The sequence below is a fragment of the Sorex fumeus genome, unplaced genomic scaffold (genome assembly GCF_029834395.1).
Source record: "Sorex fumeus unplaced genomic scaffold, SorFum_2.1 ptg000047l, whole genome shotgun sequence".
NCBI classification, from domain to species: domain Eukaryota; kingdom Metazoa; phylum Chordata; class Mammalia; order Eulipotyphla; family Soricidae; genus Sorex; species Sorex fumeus.
Window position 1 is genome coordinate 37,880,355 of NW_026606104.1, and position 26,447 is coordinate 37,906,801.

At 39.6% G+C, this 26,447-nt stretch overlaps 1 protein-coding gene across 20 annotated transcripts in view; it reads right to left on the bottom strand.

The window, feature by feature from the left end:
- EIF4G3 (eukaryotic translation initiation factor 4 gamma 3) overlaps positions 1-26,447 on the bottom strand; it is a 355,974-nt gene that overhangs the window by 49,261 nt on the left and 280,266 nt on the right. For all 20 annotated transcript variants that reach the window (XM_056122565.1, XM_056122556.1, XM_056122555.1 and 17 more), the window contains 5 exons: positions 21,606-21,803; positions 6,688-6,834; positions 5,750-5,986; positions 4,522-4,626; positions 2,315-2,447 (listed from right to left, as the gene is read on the bottom strand). In XM_056122565.1, the coding sequence (XP_055978540.1) occupies positions 2,315-2,447; positions 4,522-4,626; positions 5,750-5,986; positions 6,688-6,834; positions 21,606-21,803 (820 nt within the window). The remainder of the gene's footprint in view (positions 1-2,314; positions 2,448-4,521; positions 4,627-5,749; positions 5,987-6,687; positions 6,835-21,605; positions 21,804-26,447) is intronic.

Below are 26,447 nucleotides of genomic sequence, written 5' to 3' on the forward strand. Positions count from 1 at the left end.
ATGCCACCTCCAGCACCACTGGGTAAAGCTCTGAATATCCCAAACCCTGTTGGGGGCTCCTTCTTAAAAAAAAAAAAAGACATCATCTGAGAAAGAATGTGTGTAAGGAGTAAGGAAGGTGTGTAAGCAAAAGTACATTTTTCTTGCTGAAGGAATAATCCCACAGGAGTAGAATATAAACTCTATATATATTATAAACACATAATAAATAATTATAAACTATTATGTATTATATTAATTCATATGTAATGAATAGTATGAGCTAATGGTTATGGTTATTAAACACTGACTACATAGTAGAGTATGTGGAACTTTTTATATATAACTTCATTTTATAGTCACATAAATCCTAGGTACTATTATTAGATCTACTGTATAAAATTGGTTTGTCTTTGATCCTCCCTCATGACTCCCACCACAGTGCTCCCAAGGCACACTCAATTCTGTCAGACACTTCTAAATCCTATATTGCTTTTCTCTCTCCTCTTATGTCCTTTGCATGGTCTAGCAATGTCCTTTTTGTATAGACATAGGCATAGTTGATGCTATGCATTTGTAAGATGGAAGTTATACCATAGTTTGGTTGCAGGAGAGCTGAAAATCCAACAGCTGGATTCAGAGATTATGCTCTAAACCAATATTTATCATCTTAAGTTATCTGTCCCTCTGTGCACCCCCAAGTTTTTTAAAGGGGGCCAGAAGCGAAAATCATAACAATAAGTAAGCACATAAGGAGCTAAAAAAAAGAAAGAAAACAAAAAAGAAACAAGGTCGGACAGGGCCAAACCCTAGATTCTAAAGACCAGGAGACATTAACCTGGGTTCCTAAGTGCACAGTGGGTATAGGAGCATTCCAATGTCATTGAAAAAGAAACAGACTTAAGGAAAATTTATCATTGCTCTTCCAAAAGTTTTCCTATACTATTGTTTCTAGTCGGAACTCAACTCAAGTTAAGATGTCATGGGTGGGTTTTCTGGTTTGTTTTTGGCCATACCCAGCAGTGTTCAGAGCTTAAGCCAGAGAATGCATGAGGGACCATACTGGTGCTGGGGAAAGAACCTGGCTCAGCCAAATACAATTTACCCACTCTATTATCTTTGGCGCCTAAATGTCTTGTTTAATCTTTCATATTGAAAAAAGTTTCTTCCTTTCTGTCCTTACCTGCTACTACGTCTCAACACCTTTAATGCAGGCTCTCAGCAGTTATAATACTGCTGAGTTTAGTGTGCTCCCTTGATTGGAAGAACAGGCTGATCACATACCTCTAGCATATTACCGTTTTACTCCAACACTTACCCTGTATCTTTAATGCCTATCAAGTCAAAAGTTCTTAATCTCATGTCATTCTTCTAGACAGACATTTCCTACTTGTTCTAAACACGTCAATTTTACCATCAAGTTTGTTCACTCATCTTTAAAATATATATTTAATTTCATGATTAAAATTCTTCCTTCTCCAAGTAGCCGCTAAAATCCTCTAAGAGACAGTGTAAGTGCTGCCCAATTCTGAAACAAAGGTCTATTTTTTATCTCTCTATCCTGAAAAGAATTCAAGAGGGATTTGCATCACAACCAGTGGGTCTCACTCCTGATGGTGTTGGGGGGCCATATGTGGTGCTGAGAATCAATGAAACCAGGGTCAGCTGCATGCAAGGCAAGTGTCTTACCTCCTGTACTTTCTCTCCTGCTCTTTATGAATTTTAGTAACATTAATGGAGAATGTCGTTTTCTTTTTTCTTTTTTTGGCTTTTTGGGTCACACCTGGCAATGCAGAGGGATTACTCCTGGCTCTGCACTCAGGAATTACCTCTGGAGGTGCTCAGGGGACAATATGGGATGTTGGGAATCGAACCCAGGTCTGCTGCTTGTAGGGCAAATGCCCTACCCGCTGTGCCATCACCCCAGCCTCCAATGGAGAATATATTTTATAATCTATCATCTCTCCCAAATGTTTCTACATGTTCCCTTTAAAAGTTTTACATCTCCAGATAAATTAAGCTTTTGGAGGGAAGGAACTATATCTTCTGATTCTTTTTTATTGAGTACACTAAGAATACAGCAGATTCTCAGAATTTTATTCAGAATAAAACCTTGATTACTGACTTTGCAGTTGTGGATAAAATCATGTCTAGTCCCCAAATTCTCTTTTTATTCAATGACCCACGTCTCCAGGTGTAACTCTATCACTTAAATTACCGCTCTGTTCTCTGGGCTATTCATTCTGATAACATTTTACATTCAAATACAAGTCTTAGACATCTGTCATGAGTAACACCCAACTTCTCCAATGTTCCTGTGGATCCCACCCCTCACCTGGTCTTCTCTTTTCTTTGGTCATGAGCTGCTGGACCTTTCTCTGTTCTTCTTGTTCTTCTATTTTAGCTTCTTTGTGAATCTGTTCAATAGTTTTAGGCCCTTGATCTGCTCTTCGAGATACCCAATTACACTATAAAAGAAAAAAAATGAGGTTACAACCTAGTTAACTATGAGTTTTCTCTTTTTCTTTTACTTTTTGGGTCATACCCGGTGATACTGGCTCAGGGGCTACTCCTGGCTCTGCACTCAGGAATTACTCCTGATGGTGCTTGGAGGACCATATGGGATGCCAGGGATTGAACCCAGGTTGACCATGTGCAAAGCAAACACCTTACTTGCTGTACTATCACTCCAGCCCCGATAACTATTAATTAAAAAAAATTTAAACTGTTATATCTCTACAGGAGAGATTAGAATATAATAGGTATATGGCTGTTTTTCATCCATTTCTAAATGCTACAGTGTGCAGTTTGGAAACTAGTGATCATTAAAATCTCAATGAACCTTGAGGTACTCTATACAAAGCATTTCAATAGTCAATGAATTAAAAGACAAGGTCAAATACTGGTTATAAGGTTTTATTTTAGAGATTTCCTAATTTCAAATATTTGCAAAGAGAGAAGAGGAATAAATACTGATTAAGATTCTCTGGTCTTGCCTTAATCTTCATTAAAAGCTTGTGGCTGAGCTGCTGTTTAGTTCCTATCATCCTTGACAAGTATTATAAATAGAAGATGACTAGCATTTTTCTTTCTTCCATATTCTGCTTTTGGTTATTCTTTCTACTAAGGAGAAAACAAACCATCTCCTTATTATACCTCCTAATTACTTCACTGAATCTTTACACTCTCTGTAAGTAAGCAACATTTCCATTTTAAGACATTAAAAATGTCAAGTTCAGGCATAGGAGGTGGCTCAAAGGGCTGGACTGCATGCTCTGCATGCAGGAGCCCTGGGCTTAGTCCTTGGTGCCACACAGATCCCTAAGCACTGAAGAGAGTGAGGTCTAAGCACTGTGCTGGGAATAGCAGTCCCCAATTACCTCCAGGTATGGCCCCAAAACAAACAAACAACAAAAAAACTAAGGCTCAAGAAAGTTAAAAGAATTTACTGAGAACATGAGACTTTCTGAATATTTAGCATACTCATACTAAATGCAATTGATAAATTTGCATTCAAAATGACTGATCTGAAATTGCAATGTGGTTGATAATCAGAAGAAACACCTAGCAGCAGCTATGAAAAACTTTCTATCTTTTTTTTTAATTGGGGGTCATACCTGGTGGTGCTCAGGGATTACTCCTGGTTCTGTTCTCAGGGGTCATTCCTCGAAGGGCTCAGGGAACCTAATGTGGAGCTGGAGCCTGAGCTGACTACGTGCAAGGCAAGAGCCTTACCCACAATCCTGCCTCTCTCTGGCCCTCACTTCTATCTTTTTTTCTTTTTGGGTCACACCTGGCGATGCACAGGGGTTATTCCTGGCTCATGCACTCAGGAATTACTCCTGGCGGTGCTCGGGGGACCATATGGGATGCTGGGAATCAAACCCGGGTCGGCTGCCTGCAAGGCAAACGCCCTACCCGCTGTGCTATCGCTCCAGCCCCCACTTTTATCTTTTGACACTCCTCATGAAAGCCTGCCAGTTTAAGTCCTGAGAGTCCTAGAGCGAAAGCATTGCTTTTATACATGAAAATACTAGAGGTCCTTCTTACCCAATTCTTTATTTTTTAAATTTTTTTAAATTTATTTTTTATTAGTGAAACACCATGAGGTACAGTTGTAGATTTACAAATTTTTGTGCTTGGATTTCGGTCATACCATGATCAAATACCCATCCCTCCACCAGTGCCCATTTTCCACCTCCAGGATAATATCCCTCCCCCCCATCCCCCCCCATCCTCCCCTGCCACTGTGGCAGGGCATTCTTTTGTTCTCTCTCTCCTTTTGGGTGTTGTGATCAGCAAAAGTGGCATTGAGTGGCAAACATGTTCAGTCCAGTCTACTTTCAACCTGCATCTCCCCTCCTGGGAGGATCCTCCAAACACCCTCCATTTGGTGCTCCCTTCTCTATCTGAGCTGCCCTTTCCCCTAGAATACCCGGCTGGCCTCTAAGCTATGGAGTAATCCTCCTGGTGTTGATCTCAGCTATTCTTGTTACCCAATTCTTTAAAAGAACAGTAAACATATTATTTTATTCTACTTACAAGCCTTAAGTCTATCACATCCTGAAGCATAAATCGAATCCTAGATGAGGTCTTCCTTTCTTTAACAATCTTTTCCATCTGATTAAAATACTGGTCCATACGTGGCTATGAAAGAGGAAAACATTAGTATTACTACCAGAGGAATTCTGATGCAATTTTATCAGGAACATTTTTAAAAGTGAACAGGAGTACAATTTACAGCCAAAAGGCACTGTGTTCAAATTTTTTTTCTTTCTTTTGGTGTTTGAGGGGAGGCCTCAGGTGTTATTCCTGGCTCGGTGCTCCTAAGTGACCCTCTTGGTGCACTTGGGGGTTGTATGCGGTACCAAACCAGTGATTGGGATGCAAGACAAGCACCTCACCATCTGTACAATCTCTCTGGTCCTCACATTGTCTCTCTGAAATCTTACTTACAGGAGGGAAGAAAAAGCCTCGATCTTGTATAAATTTAGTATGTGGGGCTTTCCTGTCATAGTAATATATTGTTCCTTGCAGATTCAGATGCTAAGATATATATCTGATGTATTTCTTTGAAAATTTCTAATTTTCCACCACTTAATCTGAAGAGTACCACATTATATCATAATTACAGTATTTTGAATACTGTTTAAATTGTGTCATTTTTTAGAGTAAAGGTTGTCAAAATTGGCCTAAAGACTCTTTTCAGAAAAAAAACTACTCACGATTACTCCCAGAAATCTACCTTCTTCTTTTTTTCCCTCTGTATGTGTGTGTGTGTGGAGGCCACAACTGCAATGCTCAGGGGTTATTCCTGGAGGGCTCAGGGGAACCATATAGAATGCCGGGGATTGAACTGGGTTGGCCGTGTGCAAGGCAGGCACCCTTCCACTGTACTCTCTCATAGGTCACTCAACAGGGCTTTTTAATATATCACCTTCAGGCCTGACGCACACATGACAGCCGTTTTCTCTTATGTTGGGTCCAACAACTTGCCACAAATAAAAATGACCCGTGACATGGTCATGCAGAAAACAGATAAGGGACAACTGAACAACTGATGAATAGGCTTTCACGTAATTTGAGACCCTCTTCACCTCTGAATCCAATGGAAATATGTAAGGAGTATGACAGTCAGCCACTGACAGTGAGAAGTACATAAGAAGAAAATAAGCAGCTTTGACTGCGGGGGCAGTCTGTTAGTGGTTCTATTTATTTTGCAGCTTCAGCACAGAGTCACTTGGCTGGAGGTTTGAATTTGCGATTTTACCTTTGCTTTTTCAAAGTCCAGGTCTTTGCCAATGGTGGTGAGCAGACGACACAGGCACTCGAGGGATTCTTCATCATGGTTCTTTAGCAGCTTCACCACACAGTCATGCATGATGGCCTCAGTCAGCATTTTGAGTTTAAAGAGTTCGCCAATAAACTTGATGTTACCTATGGATCTCCGCCGGGCTTTGTCCTTGGCTTCTTCCAGTTCATCGTGAAGTCTCGTCCTCTCCTCTGGCTGTTTTATAGGGAGAACAACAGTATTTTGATGATGAAAAATCCACTACATCAAAGGTTTTAAGAACATCTCCTTAAATTCATGGTCCTTACTGTACCTTTCTTGGAGTCAGGGATACTCTTTGCTGGTCTGATAGTAACAACAGATCTAAGTCTTGTCAAAAGAACTAAACATATCCCCAAATTTGCATTCATCTGAGGCGGTATCTGGAACTTCAGACTTCTCTGAAGGTTCTGAATACCTTAAAAGGTTGAGTTGCAGCACACTAAAAGGAATGATGCATTCCTCAAAATATCAATATGTGATCTGCATGTCATAAAAGGACACAGGGGCGGAGAGACAGTACAGTGAGTAGGGTGCTTGCTTTGTATGTAGCCAACCCGGGTTGAATCCCTAGCACCCCAATCCACACCAGGAGTAAGCCCTGAATACTGCAAGGTGTGGTCCCAAAACAAACCAAACCAAAAGAAAAAAAAAACCCAAAAACCAAAAAAAAAAAAAAAAAACCCAAGCCCCCAAACCCAAAAAGCTATAGACTGAATTAACAGAGGGTACTGAAGAAAATATCTAAAAAAAATTATATACTTATAATTGTCAATAATATTGTAAATACGTCACCTTAACTATAATAAATCAATCATTTTTAATTAAAAATGTTAGTAACTTTACAGAGCATAAACACTTTATGTAAAAATACTTACAGCACTGGCAGCCTCAAGTTCTTTCTGCTTCTTCTCAAAGACATCATCATCTGCTTTATCTTTTTCAAACTCCTTCTGGCAACGGTTCAGTAGTAGCTTCCGGAAATTCACTGTGTTACCAGGTTTGTCTGCCATGGGTACTTTCAGCTGCATCCAAACAGGAAATGCAAAAGCAGTACAATTTAAGATATTCTATAGTTTTTTCAAATATATATATATTTTTTATTGTACAAAATATTGCTGATTGAGCCACAAGGAAGAATTCTTCAAGAGGCAGACAATATAGTTTTAGATATTTCATGACTTGATGTGTAAAGATGTCTCACATTTTATTTCTTTGAAGAGACACATATTTCTCTCATACAATGTACTCTATTTTTATGGAAGGATGTGCCTTAAGTTCACCTCAAAATCCTTGAAATATTTCTATAATTATAACCACACACTTTTTTCTTGACCTTTAAAACAATAATTATACTCTGTAGGGTAATTAGTTTTGGTTTTCTTACTACTGTTATAGGTAATTTGATTTAAAGGAACATATGGAAAGACCATAAAACAGAGAAGAATTAAATGATAATTGAAAGACTATTAGTGTTGAGATTCTTATTCTAAGAAAAAGCCGAAGGGTGAACACATTTGGGGATTTTTGAGATCTCTTTTCCTCAAGGCAATATCATAATGCAGTAATGCCAGTATTTACCCTGACTATCAATAGTTTGTTAAGCATTTCCTATGTGTCAAAAGGCAACACTAGCTTTCCAAAAGTTCAGTATAAGAAATGTTCACCTTAGAAATATTCTTTTGATATACAGAAAGACCCAGAGAGGAGGGAGAAACCACAGGAAGGCAAGATGTATATAAGGTTCCATTCAAATCCAGTAACAATTGCTTTCACTTAATTATTGCAGATCGTATCTTCAAGGTTACTTGTAACCAGATAAATTCTTATGACATGTTTAGAATATAAAAAAAAAGAGATTGGGGTAATGACAGACAAAATCCCCAAGTACCATTTTGAACAATTATTCTATAACATGATAAATGGTTTTTCTGAAATTATCCAGTAGCTCCCAAAGTTCTGAGAAGTATGCATGGTCTTTGCTAGATTTAGTGGGAGAACTTGGTAAAAAAAAGTAACAATGCATTGTTTATATTTACAAAATAGTAAATGTTATCAACTGTTTGAACAAATGCTCATCAAGATTAAGTGCTAGAGAAACATTTTGAGAACTGAAGACCACGATATCATGATATAGTTGTACTAGAACACACGCTGTGCGTGACTGATGGCAAATTCTCCAACATACTGCCTATGACATATGAAAGATCATTTAACAATGATCTCATCAACCAAGGGACTAAATAGTTTCATTACACAATTTTTTTCAGCAGGAAACACTAATTTAGAAAAAGAGAAAGACTGTCAAATACTTCTACAGACAACAAATGAAAAGCTAAAATGCCCAACTCTAATTTCAGACTGTAAAAAAGTGAGCAATTACAGATAATTTTATAGTCAGGTCTCCAAATAGCTTTCAAGAAAAAAAAAACTACATGAAAACAAAGACTTTCAAAAGCAAAAAACAAAAGCAGACACTATCTCTTGCATACAGAATCCAAAATGCACAGCAAGTAAAATGCACCACAAATGAGAAGCAAAAAGCATATCCATGAAAAAGATGGTATACAAGAGTACCAACATGACATTACATTCCAAAATAAACTATAAGCTTCACTTATAGCTGCTAAAAATCAGCATCTGTATTCAACTTGCTCTTCTCCAAGAATTACTAAGTCCTATTCAGCTTCTTGGTATATTCATCAGCACCATCAATTGTAACACTCTGGACAAAATGATCCAATAAGATAAAAATTACTTGACTACAATCTATATTAGGCCTAAGGAGATGTTCCCTAATTACGAGTTTAATCTATAGAAAAGGCAAAGATTGTGGACAATTTGAAAAGCAACGTGACTATCTTATGGGGAGAAGAACCAAGTTTGAAATAAGACCAGGGATATGGCTCAGTGGAAAAGCACATGGTTAAGGACCTGTACTTGATTCCTGGGACTTAAAAAAAAAAAAAGAAAAAGAAAATGCCCGACAAGCAAACAATGAGCTGGAGAGAGAGTCCAGCTTGCCTTGCAAGTAGTTTACTTGGGTTTGATCCCTGGTACCACATATAGTCCCCTGAGCAACACCAGGAGTGACCCCTGGGCACAGAGCCAAGAGGTAGCCCCGAGTACAGCCAGATACAGCCCCCAAATAGAAACGAAACAAACAAACTAACAAATGAGCCACAGAGAAAGATAAATAAATACATGTCAGGGCTGGGAGATAATTCAAAGGGCTAGAGCCCATGCTTTGCACTTGTGAGAACAAGGTTTAATTTCCAGCACCACATGCACCCCAGGAAGCAGTCCCAGAACAGAGATACAGTAGTCTCCAAGTGGCACTGGATGTAGTTCAAAAACAAACTCTTTCTACCACACACTGAAGCCCTACATACATGGACTGCTAAAAGACATTGATAAGTGGAAGGCTGTGGCCCAAAGCCATTTTTGCTGACTCTAAATGGGTCTCCAGAACCAGAGGGAATACATACTTCTTAAAAATGAAGGTATCTGGGGCCAGAGAGCTAGTATAGTGGGGTAAGGCACTTGCCTTACATGTGGCTGACCCTAGTTCCTGGCACCACATATGGTCGGTCACCCTGCTGGAAGTTTGTGCCCACCTCCCTCTCCCCCCAAAGAAAAGCTGAAGATATTCATGCTCAGGATGAAACTGAACTGAATTCTGTCTGAAACAGAGATGTGCTTATGTGTACACACACACATACACATACACACATCCCGGGAGATTTTGGTGGCAAATCAAACAAAACCAGAGCAATCTGGGGAAAGGTAACTTGTGCCCAAGGAAACACTAGCATGGTTTAAACCAAATTCTGAAGCAACCTTATTGCTAAAGTCATAAGACATAAAGTTCTTGTGATCCTGTATTCCTCAGCCATTTAAATGCAATTAAAAAGTAGATAAAGTGCAGATTTTTTTCCCCAACAAACAAAGAAAACACCCCAACCCCCAACTAGTGATAGTTTGATTTATAGAAATAACATAAGGGATAATTTCTTAAAATCAAAGGTATAACTGAAACATATTAAGAGACAGCTTTTTCACCTTCTGTGCAGCTAATATTGTGTTTAACTGGCTATGTTACATCAAGATCAAGAGATTCTCTTGAGGGCTGGAGCCTCAAGAGCAGGTAGGTTGCTTGCCTTGCATGTGGCTGACCCGGGTTCGATTCTCAGCATCCCATATGGTCCCCCAAGCACTGCCAGAAGTAATTCCTGAGTGCAGAGTCAGGAGTAACCGCTGAGCATCACTCGGTGTGATCCAAAAAGAAAAAAAAAAAAGATTCTCTTGCGAGATACTTCAGACCTTGCTCCAGGCTGAGCCTACTACCTACCCAAACAGCCCCAGCAGCTGAAAAGCTCCACACTCCACAGTCTCTTCCATGCTCATGGCTGGAATTCATTGCTAGGGTAAGTCTCATCAAGAAATTGATATGCTGAAAAACTCAGGTATGCAGATTTTTTTGACTGAAATCTCCAGACTCTCAGAGTTGGGGATGGGCTACCTCCCCATCTCCCTGTTCTTCAGGAAGCCTGGCAGTCACACCCAAAAGTGCTTCTGGGCCAAATAAGTTCACTAACTAGCCATGACTCAGAGACTCATAAATAATTCTCAAAAGAGATCAACAAGTTGCAGAGATGCTGCTGGACCCCATGCCAGGATCTACTGCCCAGGACACCCAAAGTCACCCACCATCCAGTTAGAAATTTAACTCCACTGTATTACCCCATTCAAAAAATTTGAATTCCTGTATTACAAATGTGGCTGCACAACATTTCAAACTCTTCACGACTGATGAACCAGGAGTAGCACCACATTGCATGGGATTTAAAGTAGAAGGCAACCAATCTCTATTAGGAAGATATAAACACACAAGGGACTGGAGCAATAGCACAGCGGGTAAGGTGTTTAGCTTGCATGAGGCTGACCTGGCCGACCTGACCAACCCAGCTTCGATTCCTCCGCCCATCTCAGAGAGCCTGGCAAGCTACCAAGTGTATCTCGCCCACATGGCAAAACCTGCCAGGCTACCCGTGACATATTCGATATGCCAAACACAGTAACAAGTGTCACGAGGGAGACTTTACTGGGCCCGCTGGAGTAAATCGATGAACAACAGGAGGACAGAGACAGTGAAACACACAAGGCCTAATGAGTAACATGTTAGTAATCTCTTCTACAAAGGTTTAATTGCTCCATGATAAGATACAACAAAATCCACACACCTCCTTCTAAGGAAATATTTTTTGATCATTTTTAGTGAATTATAATAAGCAGAATAAAATATTCAGAGCCTGCTACAGGTGCAGGCTTGAGGGGTAGTTCAGAAAATTGGAAATAATGGTTGTGGGAAGATGTACTGGTGGTGGGATTGGTGTTGGAATAGTAAATGCAGTAAATCATGAACGTTATAACAATTAATAAAGTGGGGGAAAAGATATGCTTACTTGCTTTATAAACAAAGGTTTATAAAGGTTTCAGTCTCATCCATAACAAGGGAGGCACAATACCTGGATCTAACCTGGAATGCAACTTTAAATATCCAATGAAATAATTTTGGTGAAATGTCCTTGTAAGTCACAGACAAAAGTTGTAACTGTAATATTTAGAACACAGAAATTAAAAGAGCACTTGAACCTAGAGTAACAGAATCAAGGTCTGAATTCTAGCTCTATAATTGATAATGTAAATTTGAGCAAGTTGCCTCACTGAGCTTCAGTACCCTCATCTGCAAAAGGAGACATTCCAGTGATTGTAGATTGAGGGGCATTATTTAGTAGCTCTTGAAATAGGAGCAAGTTCAAGACAGTGTTAATCCTAGCTCTGTCACGTGACTGGCAACCTTATTTAGCTTCACCAATCTGAGTTTCTTTGCAAAATGGGAATGGTAACATCTATCTCTTAGGATTGCTGGAAGGATTAAATGAGATTCTAAGTAAAGCAAGGAATAGTGATTGGCACAAAGTAAAAGGTCAAGCAAATAATACAGATATAGTTGAACAATTAGAGCTATAGTATTCAATGTTTCTGATTAAAATTAGAGCGATAGCACAGCATTAGGGCGCTTGCCTTGCACGCAGCCAACATGGCCGACCCGAGTTCGATTCCTCCGCCCCTCTCGGAGAGTCCGGCAAGCTACCGAGAGTATCTCGCCCGCCCGGCAGAGCCTGGCAAGCTTCCCGTGACGTATTCGATATGCCAGACACAGTAACAACAAAGTCTCCAATGGAGACGTTACTGGGCCCGCTCGAGCAAATCGATGATCAATGGGAGGGCCTTTACTTTACTTTCTTGGTGCTAAAGTGATAACACAGCAGATAGGGCATTTGCCTTGCATGTGGCTGACCTGGGTTTGATCCCCAGCACTCTATATGGTTACCTGACCCACCAGGAGTAATTCCTGAGCATAGCCGAGTGTGGCCAAAAAATATATATATATAACAACCAAAACATTGATTCATTTATATTATAATGTATATAAATCAAAGTAGCTTACAAATAGGAAGAAAATCACAAAAGGCAAGAAAAATGAGTATCTGCTATCCCAAAATGATGGTCATACAGAACACATGAAGAATGTGATCATGTATAAACTTTTCAGATAAATTCACTTGGAAATATTAAAATGAAATAATTAGCAGAATGAGCATGTATCCATAGTTAAATGTGTCTCTAAATGAATGCCTAGCTCAATAATTCCCTAAAGTCTTGGGTGTTATGTGTATGTGGAGTGATGGGGGGTGGGTAGGTCACACCTGGCAGTCTTAAGGTGTACTTCTGGTTCTTATTTAGGGTATTGTACATGGTACTAAGGATCAAACTCTTGTATCTCTGTCCCTAAAGTCTTGCTTTGGATTATGGTTTTTATGTCATCTGGGGATGGTTAACAGGGTTGTGGAAATAAGGAAATAGGCCTATGAGATCATATATTTTGGGATGAGAGATGCGTGGTAATTTTTTTCTTCTAAAGAGATGGCAAATTCATCAAGGTTATATTAAGTCAGCACAGGCCTGCTGGATATTGACTGGGCAGGAGAGCCAATAAAACTGTTTCATTAGAACTGTACATGGAGAGTGATGTCTTAGTCTGCTAGGGATGCAATAATATTAGGGACTGGTGACTTAACACACACTTCTCACACTCAAATGTAGGAATATAACATATGAATTTTAGGGAAACACATACCTGAGAGATATGGCCACAGGTAAGAGAAAAAAAGAAAAGGGCCATGTGTAACAGTGAGAAAAATAACCCCTTTAATTGCTATGATTTTCATCTACTGGTAGTCTATGACCAAAACTATGTTATATGTTTCCCAATGGTTGGTTGACTTACTGCCCCCATACTAACTTCCTCCAGGGAGTGAGGGAGTCACTGGAAACCAGTGGAAACAAATAAGGCAGCCTGGTAACTTGAGATTCATTAGAGAAGTTCTAAATCTGTATTTTTATGGTTAGTAAATGAACAGGGTAACATGACATGCCCTATAAACCAGCAGTTTATCATGCCATACTGTGATGGTGATAGGTCAGTCAACACTAGACATGAACACTGACACAAGCAGGTAGTTCTGTTCTTCAGAAACATAACTATTTTCTGCTAAAAAATTTATTAATGTTGAGGGCAGATACTTCCTATAGGTAAAAAGACCACATTTCCAAGGAATCATTAAGAGAAGTCAGTGGTATTGAGTACTCAAACAGAATGCTAGAATCGGGAAGAACAAGCCATGGCTTTGGCTCGCAAACTCAGATTTTTCAATGCTACTGGTTGGGCTGGAGAGCTAGGACAATGGGTAATGTACTTGCCTTGCATGTAGCTTACCTGGGTTTGTTGTCTGGCACTGCATGTGATTCCCTGAGCACCACCAGGAGCTGAGTGTGCTGACTCCCCCAAAAAGATGTTAGTGGTGACGTATGCTAACTTTCCTTCAGAAGCTTTACCAAAACAAGTGGCGTCTCCACATAAACCCTAAAATTCTGGTTTGTTCTTAAATGTTAACAGCAATAGATCCACTAAAATGTGCATGTCTATGGTGTCATTAAGATTCTAAGTGGATGGTCTTGGTCTTAGCAAATCATTTGATATACATGATTATAATATATTCTATACACTATGAACACATCTAGCAAAATCATCTCCTTCAGATGCAAATGAAGTGGCATGGAGTGCCGAGGGATTCAAAAGAGGATGACAAAGGTACAAAAGGGTAAGTCATTTCCCACAATCTTTTCTTCAAAATATTTTTCATCTTTCATCAGATAAACTGCAATCCTTCTTCCTACAGTTGATTCCAGCCATGTGCTGTTGCACAGAGAGGACTCTGTGCTTGTAATTCCAGATTTCTTTTCTGGTGAGATTCAACTGGGTCCTCCTTTCTCTACTGTTTTTGCTTCTTTTGGCCCACAGCCAGGTTAAATGGGGAGTTGCCCCTAATGTTGCTCGGCGACCATGCAGTGCCAGGGTTGGAACCCAGGCCTCTGTTGTATGCAAAGTAGACTTTCTAGCCATGGTGCACTCGCCAGCTGTAGCGCCCTTATTTTCCTAGTGTGTCTAAACTCCATTCTAGCACTCTTTTCAATCTTGCTTTAAAGCACTGAAAAAGTGGTGACAGTGAAAAGCTCTGGATCCTATAACAAAGAATACTAAAAAAAAAATCTATCTTCACTGCTCTTCTTAGTAGCTGAGGAATTCATGCCTGATGCAACAGAGATTTAAAAAAAGGCAATGAAGTACAGTCTGAGTACATAAAACTCTTTAAATTTCATTCTTTCATTCATGCATTAACTGTTTACTCATATCATGTGTTGTGCCAGGAGCCATTCCAGATATCACAGATGGAGAAAGGAGAATAAACAGGATGAAGTCATTGTCTTGGAAGCAAGCATTATGGTAGGGTACTAGGATAAGGGTTTTCAATGAAGTCATGATTAAATAAAGAAAACACAGTTAGTTAAAGCTACCAATAATGAGATTCAAAATTTTATTAGGGTACAGTATATCAGTCTCTCATGTACTCTTCATTAGTCGCTTAATTCATATGTCCTTCTAAGAGCAATATTGAATTCTAGTAAGTGTTTCACAGTTTGTAAAAATCCTAAAGGACTTCAGGTCTCTTTAGTGACTCTGAGTTAAAGTAGTAGGAGGAGGGGCCAGGTGATAGTACAAAAGGGCCGGAGTGCTGCTTGGACCTGAAGCCCCAGGATCATCCCTGGAGTCTCATAGCTTGCTCCTCCCCACTGCCCTTGAGCACTGGGTATATCGCCCCCCCCCTTCAGAGTGTTGGGGTGATAGCACAGCAGTAGGATGTTTTTGCCTTGCATGCAGCTGACCTGGTTCGATTCCTCTGCCCCTCTCAGAGAGCCAGGCAAGCTACTGAGAGTATTTCGCCCTCATGGCAGAGCCTGGCAAGCTACCTACCCATGATGTATTCGATATGCCAAACACAGTAACAACAAGTCTCACAATGAAGACGTTACTGGGCCCGTCAAGCAAACCGATGAACAATGGAGGACAGTGCTACAGTGCTACAGTCCTTAGAATTTAGATAATCATGGAAAATAAAGGAGCTTTTATTTTGTATTTATTGGAGAACTGCATGTCCATCCAGGAAATTCTCAGTCAACTGGGTTAGCAGTTCAAGGTGAGGGCATAAATGCGATGCTAGGAATCACCAGAGTCACTCTGACAGTGCTGGAGGGGTGGGGTCTTCAGGGCGACACCCAGCAATGCTCGGGAACATATAATGCCAGGGATAAAACAGCTGGTCACACACAAAGTATGCATCTTAAGTTCTATACTTTCTTTCTGGCTCCATGAAAGAGGTTATAATTATTTTTTTTGTATTTTTGGGTTACATCCGGCAATGTTCAGGAATCACTCCTGGTAGGGCTCAGGGAACCATACGTAGTGCAACTGAACCCCTGGTGGCCATGTGCATGACAAGCACTGACCCACTATTCTGGCCCCAAATGGTGGTGTGTGATGAAGGTGAATGGCATGGAAGTATAAAATACAGATTTGAACCTGCTATAAAGAACGAGAAAGATATTCAAAATCTCAACAATCTGAGTCTGTTTCTCAGCCTCAAAACTACTGACATTGTGGGAGGATAATTATTTGTTGTGGGAGGACGCCAATGCCTTGTGCTTTAGAGCGTCCTGGGCCTATATGACCCAATAGTGATTAATTGAAACATCCCTGGGCCTGAGTATCCCCAAAGAAATAAAACTGTCCCTGGTTTAGAATCATTAAACACCACTGTTTGCTCTAACAAGTAGTGGGAAAAAACATTATCTCAAGCCACAGAGACTGGTACACATCAAAAAGAACAAGAATCAATGCTGGTGCAGATGTGGGGAGAAAGGAACTTTCATGCATTGCTGGTGGGAATGCTGACTGGTCCAGCCTTTTTGAAAAAATAATATAGACATTCCTCAAAAAACTAGAAATTGAGCTTCAATATAACTCAGCAAAAACCACTCATGGGAATATACCAAAAGGGCCAGAAAACATAATGCAGAAAAGCCACCTACACTTCTATGTTCATTGTAACCGCCAGAATCTCGAAATAATCCAAGTGCCTGAGAACAGATGACTGGATAAAGAAACTACAGTACAAATACACAATGAAATACTACACAGCAATCAGAAAAAATGAAGTATGAAATTTGCTTATAGGTGGATGAGCTTATTACTGCTGAGTAAAATGAGTCAAAGGGGGAGGGACAGACATAGAACGATTGCACTCATTTGTGGAATATTAAAAAAGGAACATAATGAGAAAGGTTCCCAAAGATAGTAGAAATGAGTGCCAAGGCTGGTCCATGGTAGGAAGTCTGTCCCAAGGTGGGGAGTGCAGTTAGGACAAAAAAGAATCACTATGACAATGGTAAATGGAAATGATTGCTCTGACAAGAATAGTAAAGCCATGAAATTTACATACAAGTGGTACTACATGGAAAGTATCATGCTAAGTGAAATGAGTCAGAAAGAGAGGGACAGACATAGAAAGATTGCATTCGGGGCTGGAGCGATAGATAGCACAGCGGGTAGGGCATGTCTTGCATGCGGCTGACCTGGGTTCGATTCCCAGCATCCCATATGGTTCCCTGAGCACCGCCAGGAGTCATTCCTGTGTGAAGAGCCAGGAGTAACCCCTGTGCATTGCCGGGTGTGACCCAAAAAGCAAAAAAAAAAAAAGATTGCATTTATCTGGGGAACATAAAGTAACAAAATAGGAGATCAACATCCTAGAATAGTCGAGATAAGTTACAGGAGGTTGACTCCATGGCTTGAAGGCCAACCGCACATGCTACAGCAAAGGACAGCTCAAACGGAGAAGGGAACACCAAGCAAAGGGTGTTGCGAGGATTCTCCCAGGATGGGAGATACATGCTAAAAGTAGACTATAGACCGAACGTTTGCCACTCAATGCCTCTTTTGCAAACCTCAGCATCCAAAACGAGAGAAAGAACAAAAGGGAATGCCCTGCCACAGAGGCGAGATGGGATGGGTGTATGGGAGGGTTACTGGGACCATCGGTGGTGGAGAATGGGCACTGGTGGAGGGATGGGTACTCGATCATTGTATAACCAAAACCCAAGTACAAACACTTGTAAGGTCAACAACTGTACCACATGGTGTTTCGCTAAAAAAAAAAATAGTAAAGTGATGTATATAATAACCTTTCTGTAGCAGTCAGTATTGTAAATCATAGTGCCTAAAAGTGGGGGTGGGAGAGAGAGAAAGACAAAGAGGGGAGACAAACTGGGGGTAAGTGGGTGGGGATGGGGCGGGGGGGGAAACTGGGGACATTGGTGGGGGGAATGTACACTGGTGAAAGAATGGGGATTGGAACATTGTATGACTGAAATCCAATCACGAAAGAAAATATACTTATCACCTCTGTAAGTATAGAATCTTTATTAAAATAACACCTCTATAAAATCCTTATGAAAATAACACCTCTGTAAGTATAAAATCCTTATTAAAACAATTTCCTCCCTTTCAGAGAAGTTATGAAACTAAAATAAGAGAATGGTTCAAAGGATTGTATGAGTTTGCTGTGACCAGTTAGTATCTAAAATATATATATAATGCTGTGACTTCTATAATTACTCTTACTTTTGTGGTGGTTGTTGCTTATGGCCTGCACCCCACAGTGCTCAGGGATTATTGCTAGCTCTGTGCTTAGGGATCATTCTTGGCGGTGCTCTGAGAACCATGTGCAGTACCTAGGTATCAAAGCAGGGTTGGCTCTACGCAAGGCAAGTACTATCTCTGTGCTATCTCTCTGGCCCTCACTTAAAATTTTTAACAATGCTTTGTTATAAACAGTTACTGTTATTAGTATGAAACCTTTAATTTTTACCTTTGTATTTAAAAATCTAAAATTCAAGCTTAATGTCTGCAAAAAGAATCTGAATCTGTTGTTTTGGCACGTGACCAGTTTTCCTATTGTGATCCATGGAGGAGCAGTTCCAGTGACATACCTATCAATACCAGAAGCCCCAAACTTAACCTATGTACTTTTCCTTAGTTTTCTTCTTTCTCTTTGACTTTGACTTTTTCTTATCATCTCCAAATTGTATAAGCTTATTATACGTGTATGTAATGAATACTTCTATTCAGCAGAATATAAAATTTCATTAAGTGGTAGCACTGTAGCTCTGTCCTCCCGTTGTTCATCAATCTGCTTGAGTGGGCACCAGTAACGTCTCACAACAAATTGTGAGACTTGTTGTTACTATTTTTGGCATATCAAATACGCCACAGGGAGCTTGCCAGGCTCTGCCGTGTGGGCGAGATACTGTTGGCAGCTTGCCAAGTCACAGCATTAAGTATATTGCTGTGCTATTGCTCCAGCTCTCTGAGAGGGACAGAGGAATCGAACCTGGATCGGCCACATGCAAGGCAACGTCCTACCCACTGTGCTATTGCTCCAGCCCATTATGTGGCGTCATCTAATAGTATTCAATTCTAGTTTTTGCTACTGAAAGCATTACATACCTCTGAGTGCCACAAGGTGTGACTCAGACCCACTGCCTTCCAATCCAAAAAAGAGGGGAGGGGTTAGAAATGAAAACCATTACATTCTTTTCCCCCGTTTTTGGAGATAGAATCCAGGACCTTCCACATGTAATCCAATTGTTCCAGCACTGAGTTACTCCTTGGCCAAATAAACATCCATATATATGATTTACTGTATACATCTAATAATTTCTCTGTGTCATAAACCAAGAAGTGAATGCTATGCAATGACTAAAAAGTATTAGCAAATCTATCTGTAATTACTCAGGAGAACACCCAAAACAAGTGGGGAAAACAAAAGCCATACAAAATAATGTATGTAATTCAATTAATGCAAAGCCAATATCTGTTTTTATAAATGTAAAAAATACAATGGGAGAACACCCAAACCATTCACACCAACTGCCTTAGAAGGAAGGGATGCTCAACAGGTCACCAGTGAAGAATATTAGCTCTTTTTCTGTGTATACCTCTAAATTGTCTGACTTATTCCACTGCATTATTTTATAATCTAAAATAATCCAATAGAGTTTAAATATGTTATTTAGGGCTGAAGCAATAGTACAATGCGTAGGGCACTTCCATAGATCCCCAGCATTCCATATCGTCCTCCGAGCACTGCTAGGAGTGATCCCTGAGCGAAGAGACAGGAGTAAGTCAAGCACAGCCAGATGTGGCCCAGAAATCAAAAACATAATAAAATATTGTTTAAAACTGGGTAGATCACTACAACCATCACAAATGTGAATGACTTGTCTATAATTTCATTTTACTCCAATCCAACATAATTATTCCGATGTCTTTTAACAAAGTTCAGTTTCATCAAGATATTCCTCTATTAACAAATACTAACACTGGGAACTAGAGAGATAGTACATCAGGTAAGGTTTTTGCCTTGCATGTTACTGACCTGGGTTCGATCCCTGGCACTTCATGTAGTACCCTGAGTACACAGTGAGGAGTAAGCCCTGAGCACAACAGTTGTGGCCCCAAACCAGAAAAACAAATCCCCCCTCCCCCCACAAAAAATCAAAACAATAACCAAAACACTAACACTACTTCTCAGCCTAATTAGCTAAATACAAACTGGTACATATGTGAATAAGAAGATCTGCAACTTGCAGCCAGTTCTAAAGAGTGACTATCGGATATCATGGCTGCCACAATGAAACCATGTGGGAAGCGTAAGAAAGAGAATCAGCTTTTTTTTCAGATTCTAGGATTAGAGTTCACTCAATCATGTGCTATATTGCCTTCTGTAAAATTCCAGTCAAATTCCAGTACATAAGAATGCAGTATGGCACGACTGAGGGAAACATAACCCTAGATATGTAACAATGGCACTTAACTAGTACCAGCTTGGCTTAACTAGTACCAGCATGGCTGTGATATAAACTGTAAGTTCTAAGTCACTTAACAAATTACTTATCCTTGGTTAGGCCTCAGTTTCTGAAACCCATGAAGGAGAGTAATGATAATTGAACATTCATGGTTGTAAGAACCATTACAAACAATATACAGAGGAGGAGATGGTGCAGGCTGGAGAACGCGTGTACCTCCCACGAGGAACACTAGAAAGCAACTGTACGTTACTACAACCCAGTAGTTACTGAAAAGACAGATTCTGCTGTAATCATCTTCATTCTTTAGTCATTTAAAAAGCAGCAATCTTTTCCACCAACAATATTTACTGCTTACTATATGCCAAATATTGAACTAGGAATTTTACAATCGCATTTAATCTTACTATTATAATAATAATAAATTGTACGAGCTGATCTTACTTTATGGATTACAAAAATCCCTAAGCTTAAAGAGGTTATGAAACTGAGATTATAATAACTGTAAGGTACAGAGTAAGAATTGAAATGGAAATTTTAGGATGTAACTATGTTCGCTGCTCCCAGACTTACAACTGCCCTTACGGATAATGCTGATCTCTTTTGTAAGATGAACTTTTAGTTCCTTAAAGACAGAAGAGTCAACTTTTTCAAGTCTCACCAAACTCACCTACCTCTGACAAAGATATTCAAAGAAATCTGTAGAATGACCGAATTTTGCATTTTCACAGTGAAGCATGATGAAGAATTGTGGTGAGAAAAAGCTCACATATTAAAGGACACATACTTCAAACACAAGTACCTTGGTAATGGTAACAGAGAAAACAGATGGTACATGGCAGTTTAGTGACTGCGAAATAGAAGACAATGAACACTAACCAGGACTTCTTTGGTCTCTTGTACTGTCTTGCCCTAGATTTGACAGGCTGTGGAGATTAAACAGTAATGGAAAATTTAAAGAGAGAGAATCTAATAGTTTCTAAGAGCTGATCAGTTTTGAACACTTTGGGCCACAACTATACTATCATTTCAACAGAGGATAGACTTAGATAGGTCTTTTGAGTCTGAATTTAATTAAGTTTAATAAGTATCCGTTTAATATTAATTAAGTAACATTCAAGAAAGCTGATTTCTCACAACAATAATTTCACGGTGAAGTTTAATGAGACATTCTTATATTGGATGGGACCGTATCAAGTCCACTTCAGACTAGTCTTTTTGTCCCCTCCACAGGAGAATGTGTACTTTTAATAAGGCATGGTTCTTTTCATATGAAGATATTTTATGTGCTAAAAATATATTCTCCCCTGTCCATTGCCCCAATAACACTTCTGGGAAGAATGTGTAGAGCGGGGAGAATATACCTCTTGGAGATTTCTGGTTTTACTCCTTCCTCTCTTCTTACCGTTACTAGACATCGACACATGTTTGCGTAAGCCACAGAGAAACTCGGTTCATCAATAGCCTTCTCAAAGACCAAGTCGATGACTCCTTTCAGCCGCTCCTCTGTGTCAACAGTAAGTCCTGAAACTTGCTTCATCAGTTGGTTGAACATCTGTGGCGTCAATTTATTTAAGATACTACGAACTTTTCTAAAAAGTTCCTGGAAGGGTAAAAAATAAAATAAAAAAGCATTAATTATGTAATTACTACAGCATATGATGCTTTTTCTAAGTGTGGTGTTTTTCTTATAATTTATACATTCAACTTCCACAGAAATAAATACATCTACTAGACAAACTCTTCTCAATACAGCTGAAAATTATGAACTAGGAATATTAACACTTTACCAGTGGCTATATCATGCTTTAGTTTTTATTTTCGTTTTACTTGAGATATTGATTTATCTGGGACATATCTGTGGGAAGCTCAGAAATTTCTGCAGGTGTAATACAAAAAAATTGATTTGAACAAACACTTCTCAAATACTACATAAAGTCAACAGTCATATGTGAAAATGCTCTTTACCAATGATCAGGGATATTAAATTAAGAACACAATGAGACTCCTAGGATTGTGAGAATGGCTTACATTAAAACTTTAAAATGACAAATGTTTTAGAAGGGGTGGAGGAAAAAACCTCTTATGCATTAATGGTGGGAGGGTTAGCTTGATGCAATAATTTTGGAAAATGCTATGAACCCCCCCTCAAGAAGATAAAGACAGGTGAGACGAGGGGCAGAGATAGAACAGGTGGTAGAGAATGTGCCGTATTAGATTCTGGGACCCCATATGATTCCTGAGCCCCACCAGATATGATCCCTACGCAAAGTACCAAGAGTAAGATCTAAGCACCTCAGGAACTTCATAGACTCAAAACCACGGTTACAAGAATAAGTAAATGGGCTACTTTAAGACAACACAGGCCCCTCAAATACACAAAATTTCAACAGAAAAATGGGACAAAACCCCATAACAATAATTTCTCTCAACGTCAATGGGCTAAACAAACCAATTAAAAGACAGAGTGGCAGGATGGATTAGAAAATTGAACCCAACATTCTGCTGACTGCAAGAAACACATCTCAATAGTCAGAGCAAACACAGGCTCAAAGTCAAAGGCTGGAAAACAATCCTTCAGACAAATAACTCCCATAAAAAAGCCGGGGTAGCAATCCTAGTATCAGACCACATTGATTTCAGACTGAAGAAAATCACAAGAGACAGTGAAGGCCATTTCTTATTGATCAAGGGATCTGTACAACAGGAAGAACTTACAATACTAAATGTATATGCACCTAGTAAGGGACCAGCAAAGTACTTAACACAACTACTCATAGACTTGGAGAAAGACATCAATAGCAACACAATACTAGTGAGAGACTTCAACACCACTTTATCACCTCTTGATAGATCAACCAGACTCAAGCTTAGCAAGGACATACTTCATCTGAGGGAAAAAAAATGGAAGAAAGGGACTTAGTAGATATATACAGGACACTTCATCCTCAAAAAGCTGAATACACATTCTTCTCAAGAGTGCATGGAACATTCTCCAAGACAGACCACATGCTGAGCCACAAAATGCCTCCTCAAAATTAAGAAGACAAGAGATTGTATCAACAATCTTTTCAGACCACAATGCACTGAAATTAGAAGTAAATCACACACACAAACAGAAAACTAAATCAAACAGCTGGAAATGAAACAGCTCGCTATTGGACAACGAGTGGCTTAGAAAGGAAATCAAAGAGGAAATCAAAAGATTCCTGGAAACGAATGAAAATGAGGACATGAGTTACCAAAACTTATGGGACACAGCAAAAGCTGTGTTAAGAGGAAAGTTTATCACTCTACAAGCATTCCTCAGGAAGGAGGAGCGAGTCCACATAAGTAACCTAACCTCCCAGCTTAAGAGCTTGGAGAATGACCAACAAAAGGAGCCCAATTCGAATTGGAGGAAGGAAATAATAAAACTCAGAGCAGAGATTAATGAGATGGAAACCCAAAAAACAATCCGAAAGATCAATGAAACCAAGAGCTGGTTCTTCGAGAAAATAAACAAGATCGATAAGCCCCTAGCAAAACTCACAAAGGGAGAGAGAAAACCCTAATAAACCAAATCAGAAATGAAAAGGGGGTCATTACAACAGAAAATACAGAAATTCAAAGGATCCTCAGGGAGTATCTGAGAAGCTTTATGCCACGGAAAACGAAAACCTCGAGGAAATGGATAAATTCCTAGATTCCTATAGCCTCCCAAGGCTGAATCAAGAAGACCTGGAATACCTGAACAGACCTATCACCATCAAGGAAATTGAAACAGTAATAAAAAGTATCCCCAAGCACAAAAGTCCTGGCCCAGATGGATTCACTAGTGAATTCTTCCAAATCTTTAAAGAGGACTTACTCCCAATCCTCTTTAAGCTTTTCCATGAAATTGAAGTATCAAAAACACTTCCAAACAGTTTATATCACCCTGATACCAAAAGCAGGCAGAAATACCACAAAAAAAAAAGAGACTTACAGGCCGATATCCCTGATGAACACAGATGCAAAGATCCTCAACAAACTATTAGCAAATAGAATCCAATGACTCATCAAAAAGATCATACACCATGACCAAGTAGGATTCATCCCAGGGATGCAAGGATGATTTAACATTCGGAAACCGATCAACATAATTCATCATATCAAAAGATAAAAACCATTATGATCATATCAAAAGACACAGAGAAAGCATTTGACAAGATCCAGCACCCGTTTATGATGAAAACTCTCAGCAAAATAGGCATTGAAGGAGCTTTGCTAAATAAAGTCAAAGCCATATACCACAAGCCCACAGCAGGTATCATTCTCTATGGAGAATAACTCAAAGCCTTCCCTCTAAAATCAGGCACAAGACAAGGTTGCCCACTTTTGCCACTCCTATTCAATATAGTATTGGAAGTCCTGGCCATTGCAGTTAGGCAGGAGAAAGGTATCAAGGGAATACAGATAGGAAAGGAAGCGGTCAAACTATCACTATTTGCAGATGATATGATACTATACTTAGGAAACCCTAAAGATTCTACAGAAAAAACTCCTAGAAATAATAGGTCAGTTTAGTAAAGTGACAGGCTACAAAATCAACACCCAAACGTCCACGGCTTTCTTATATACAAATAACAAAAGAGAAGAAATAGACTTTAAAAAAAAATCCCATTCACAATAGTACCTTAGAAAATCAAGTATCTCGGAATCAGCTTAACCAAAGAGGTGACGGACCTATACAAGGAAAATTACAAAACACTGTAGCACTGTCCTCCCATTGTTCATCGATTTGCTCAAGTGGGCACCAGTAACGTCTCCACTGTGAGACTTGTTACTGTTTTTGGCATATCGAATATGCCACGGGGAGCTTGCCAGGCTCTTCCCTGCGAGCAAGATACTCTTGGTAGCTTGCCAGGCTCTCTGAGAGGGATGGAGGAATCGAACCCGGGTCAACCACGTGCAAGGCAAACACTCTACCCGCTGTGCTATCGCTCCAGCTAAGAAGTAAAAAGAGAAATTATGCACCCTAATACAGGATCAACCTCAGAATAAAATATGCCTAACTCCTTTTCTTGTTTTAGTGTTTGGGGCACCAAATCAGCAGTCCTCAGTAACTATTCATTATTCTGTTCTCAGGAGGGATTCTGCCAGTGATAGTACGTGATGCTGAAGGTCAAACAGGAGTCAGCCACATGCAAGGAAAGTGCCTCTTACCTGCTATCCTATCTTTCCAGTCTTCTCTCTCTCTCTCTCTTTCTCTCTCTCTCTCTCTCTCTCTCTCTCAAAAGTAGAATCATTTTATGTGAAACTGATTTTTTAATTGTAGCAATTAATTTTATTTTAAACTGTAGAGATCACAAAACACTACTTCAAGAAATAAAAGAGGACACTAGGAAATGGAGACACATCCCCTGCTCATGGAAAGGGAGGACTAACATTAAAAAAATGGCAATACTACCCAAAGCACTATACAAATTCAATGCGGTCCCTATCAGGATACCCATGACATTTTTCAAAGAAATAGACAAAACACTCCTGAAATTCATATGGAACAATAAACCCCCACAAACAGCTAAAACAATCCTTGGGAAAAAGAAGATGGGTGGCATCACCCTCCCCAACTTCAAACTGTACTAGAAAGCAGTACTAATTAAGACAGCATGGTACTGGGCTAGAAACAGACCTTCAGACCAACGGAAAAGAGTTGAATATTCTGTCACAGACCCCCAAATATATGACCACTTAATCTTTGACAAAGGAGCAAGAAATGTGAAGTGGAACAAGGAAAGCCTCTTCAACAAGTGGCGCTGGGAAAACTGGATAGCTACCTGCAAAAAAAATACCTGGTTCGAATACTGGCACCATATATAGTCTCTACTTCTGCTAGGCACCCCTGAATACTGAGCACAGAGCTAGTAATAGCCCCTGGGCACTGCCAGGTCTTCCCTTTCCTACACAAGAACTAATCTAATAGTCAGCACCTTGTCTCCTCCAGAGGCGAAGTTTTGACTACTACAGTGAACTCTTGTAAGATTAAAGGTATACAAGAATCACACATTTCAAAGTCAGTATGTAATCTGTATATATAGGTGCAAATTTCAAGAAGAAACTCTAGTGAATGTTGTCTAAAAACATAAATATTAAAAGGAGAACTAATGCTGTGTATACAGCAAAACATAAATAAAGGGACGAGGAAAATAGTACAGCGGGTAGGGTGCTTCCCTGGCATGTTCAACCCAAGTTCAATCCCCAGCACCCTTTATGGTATCCTGAG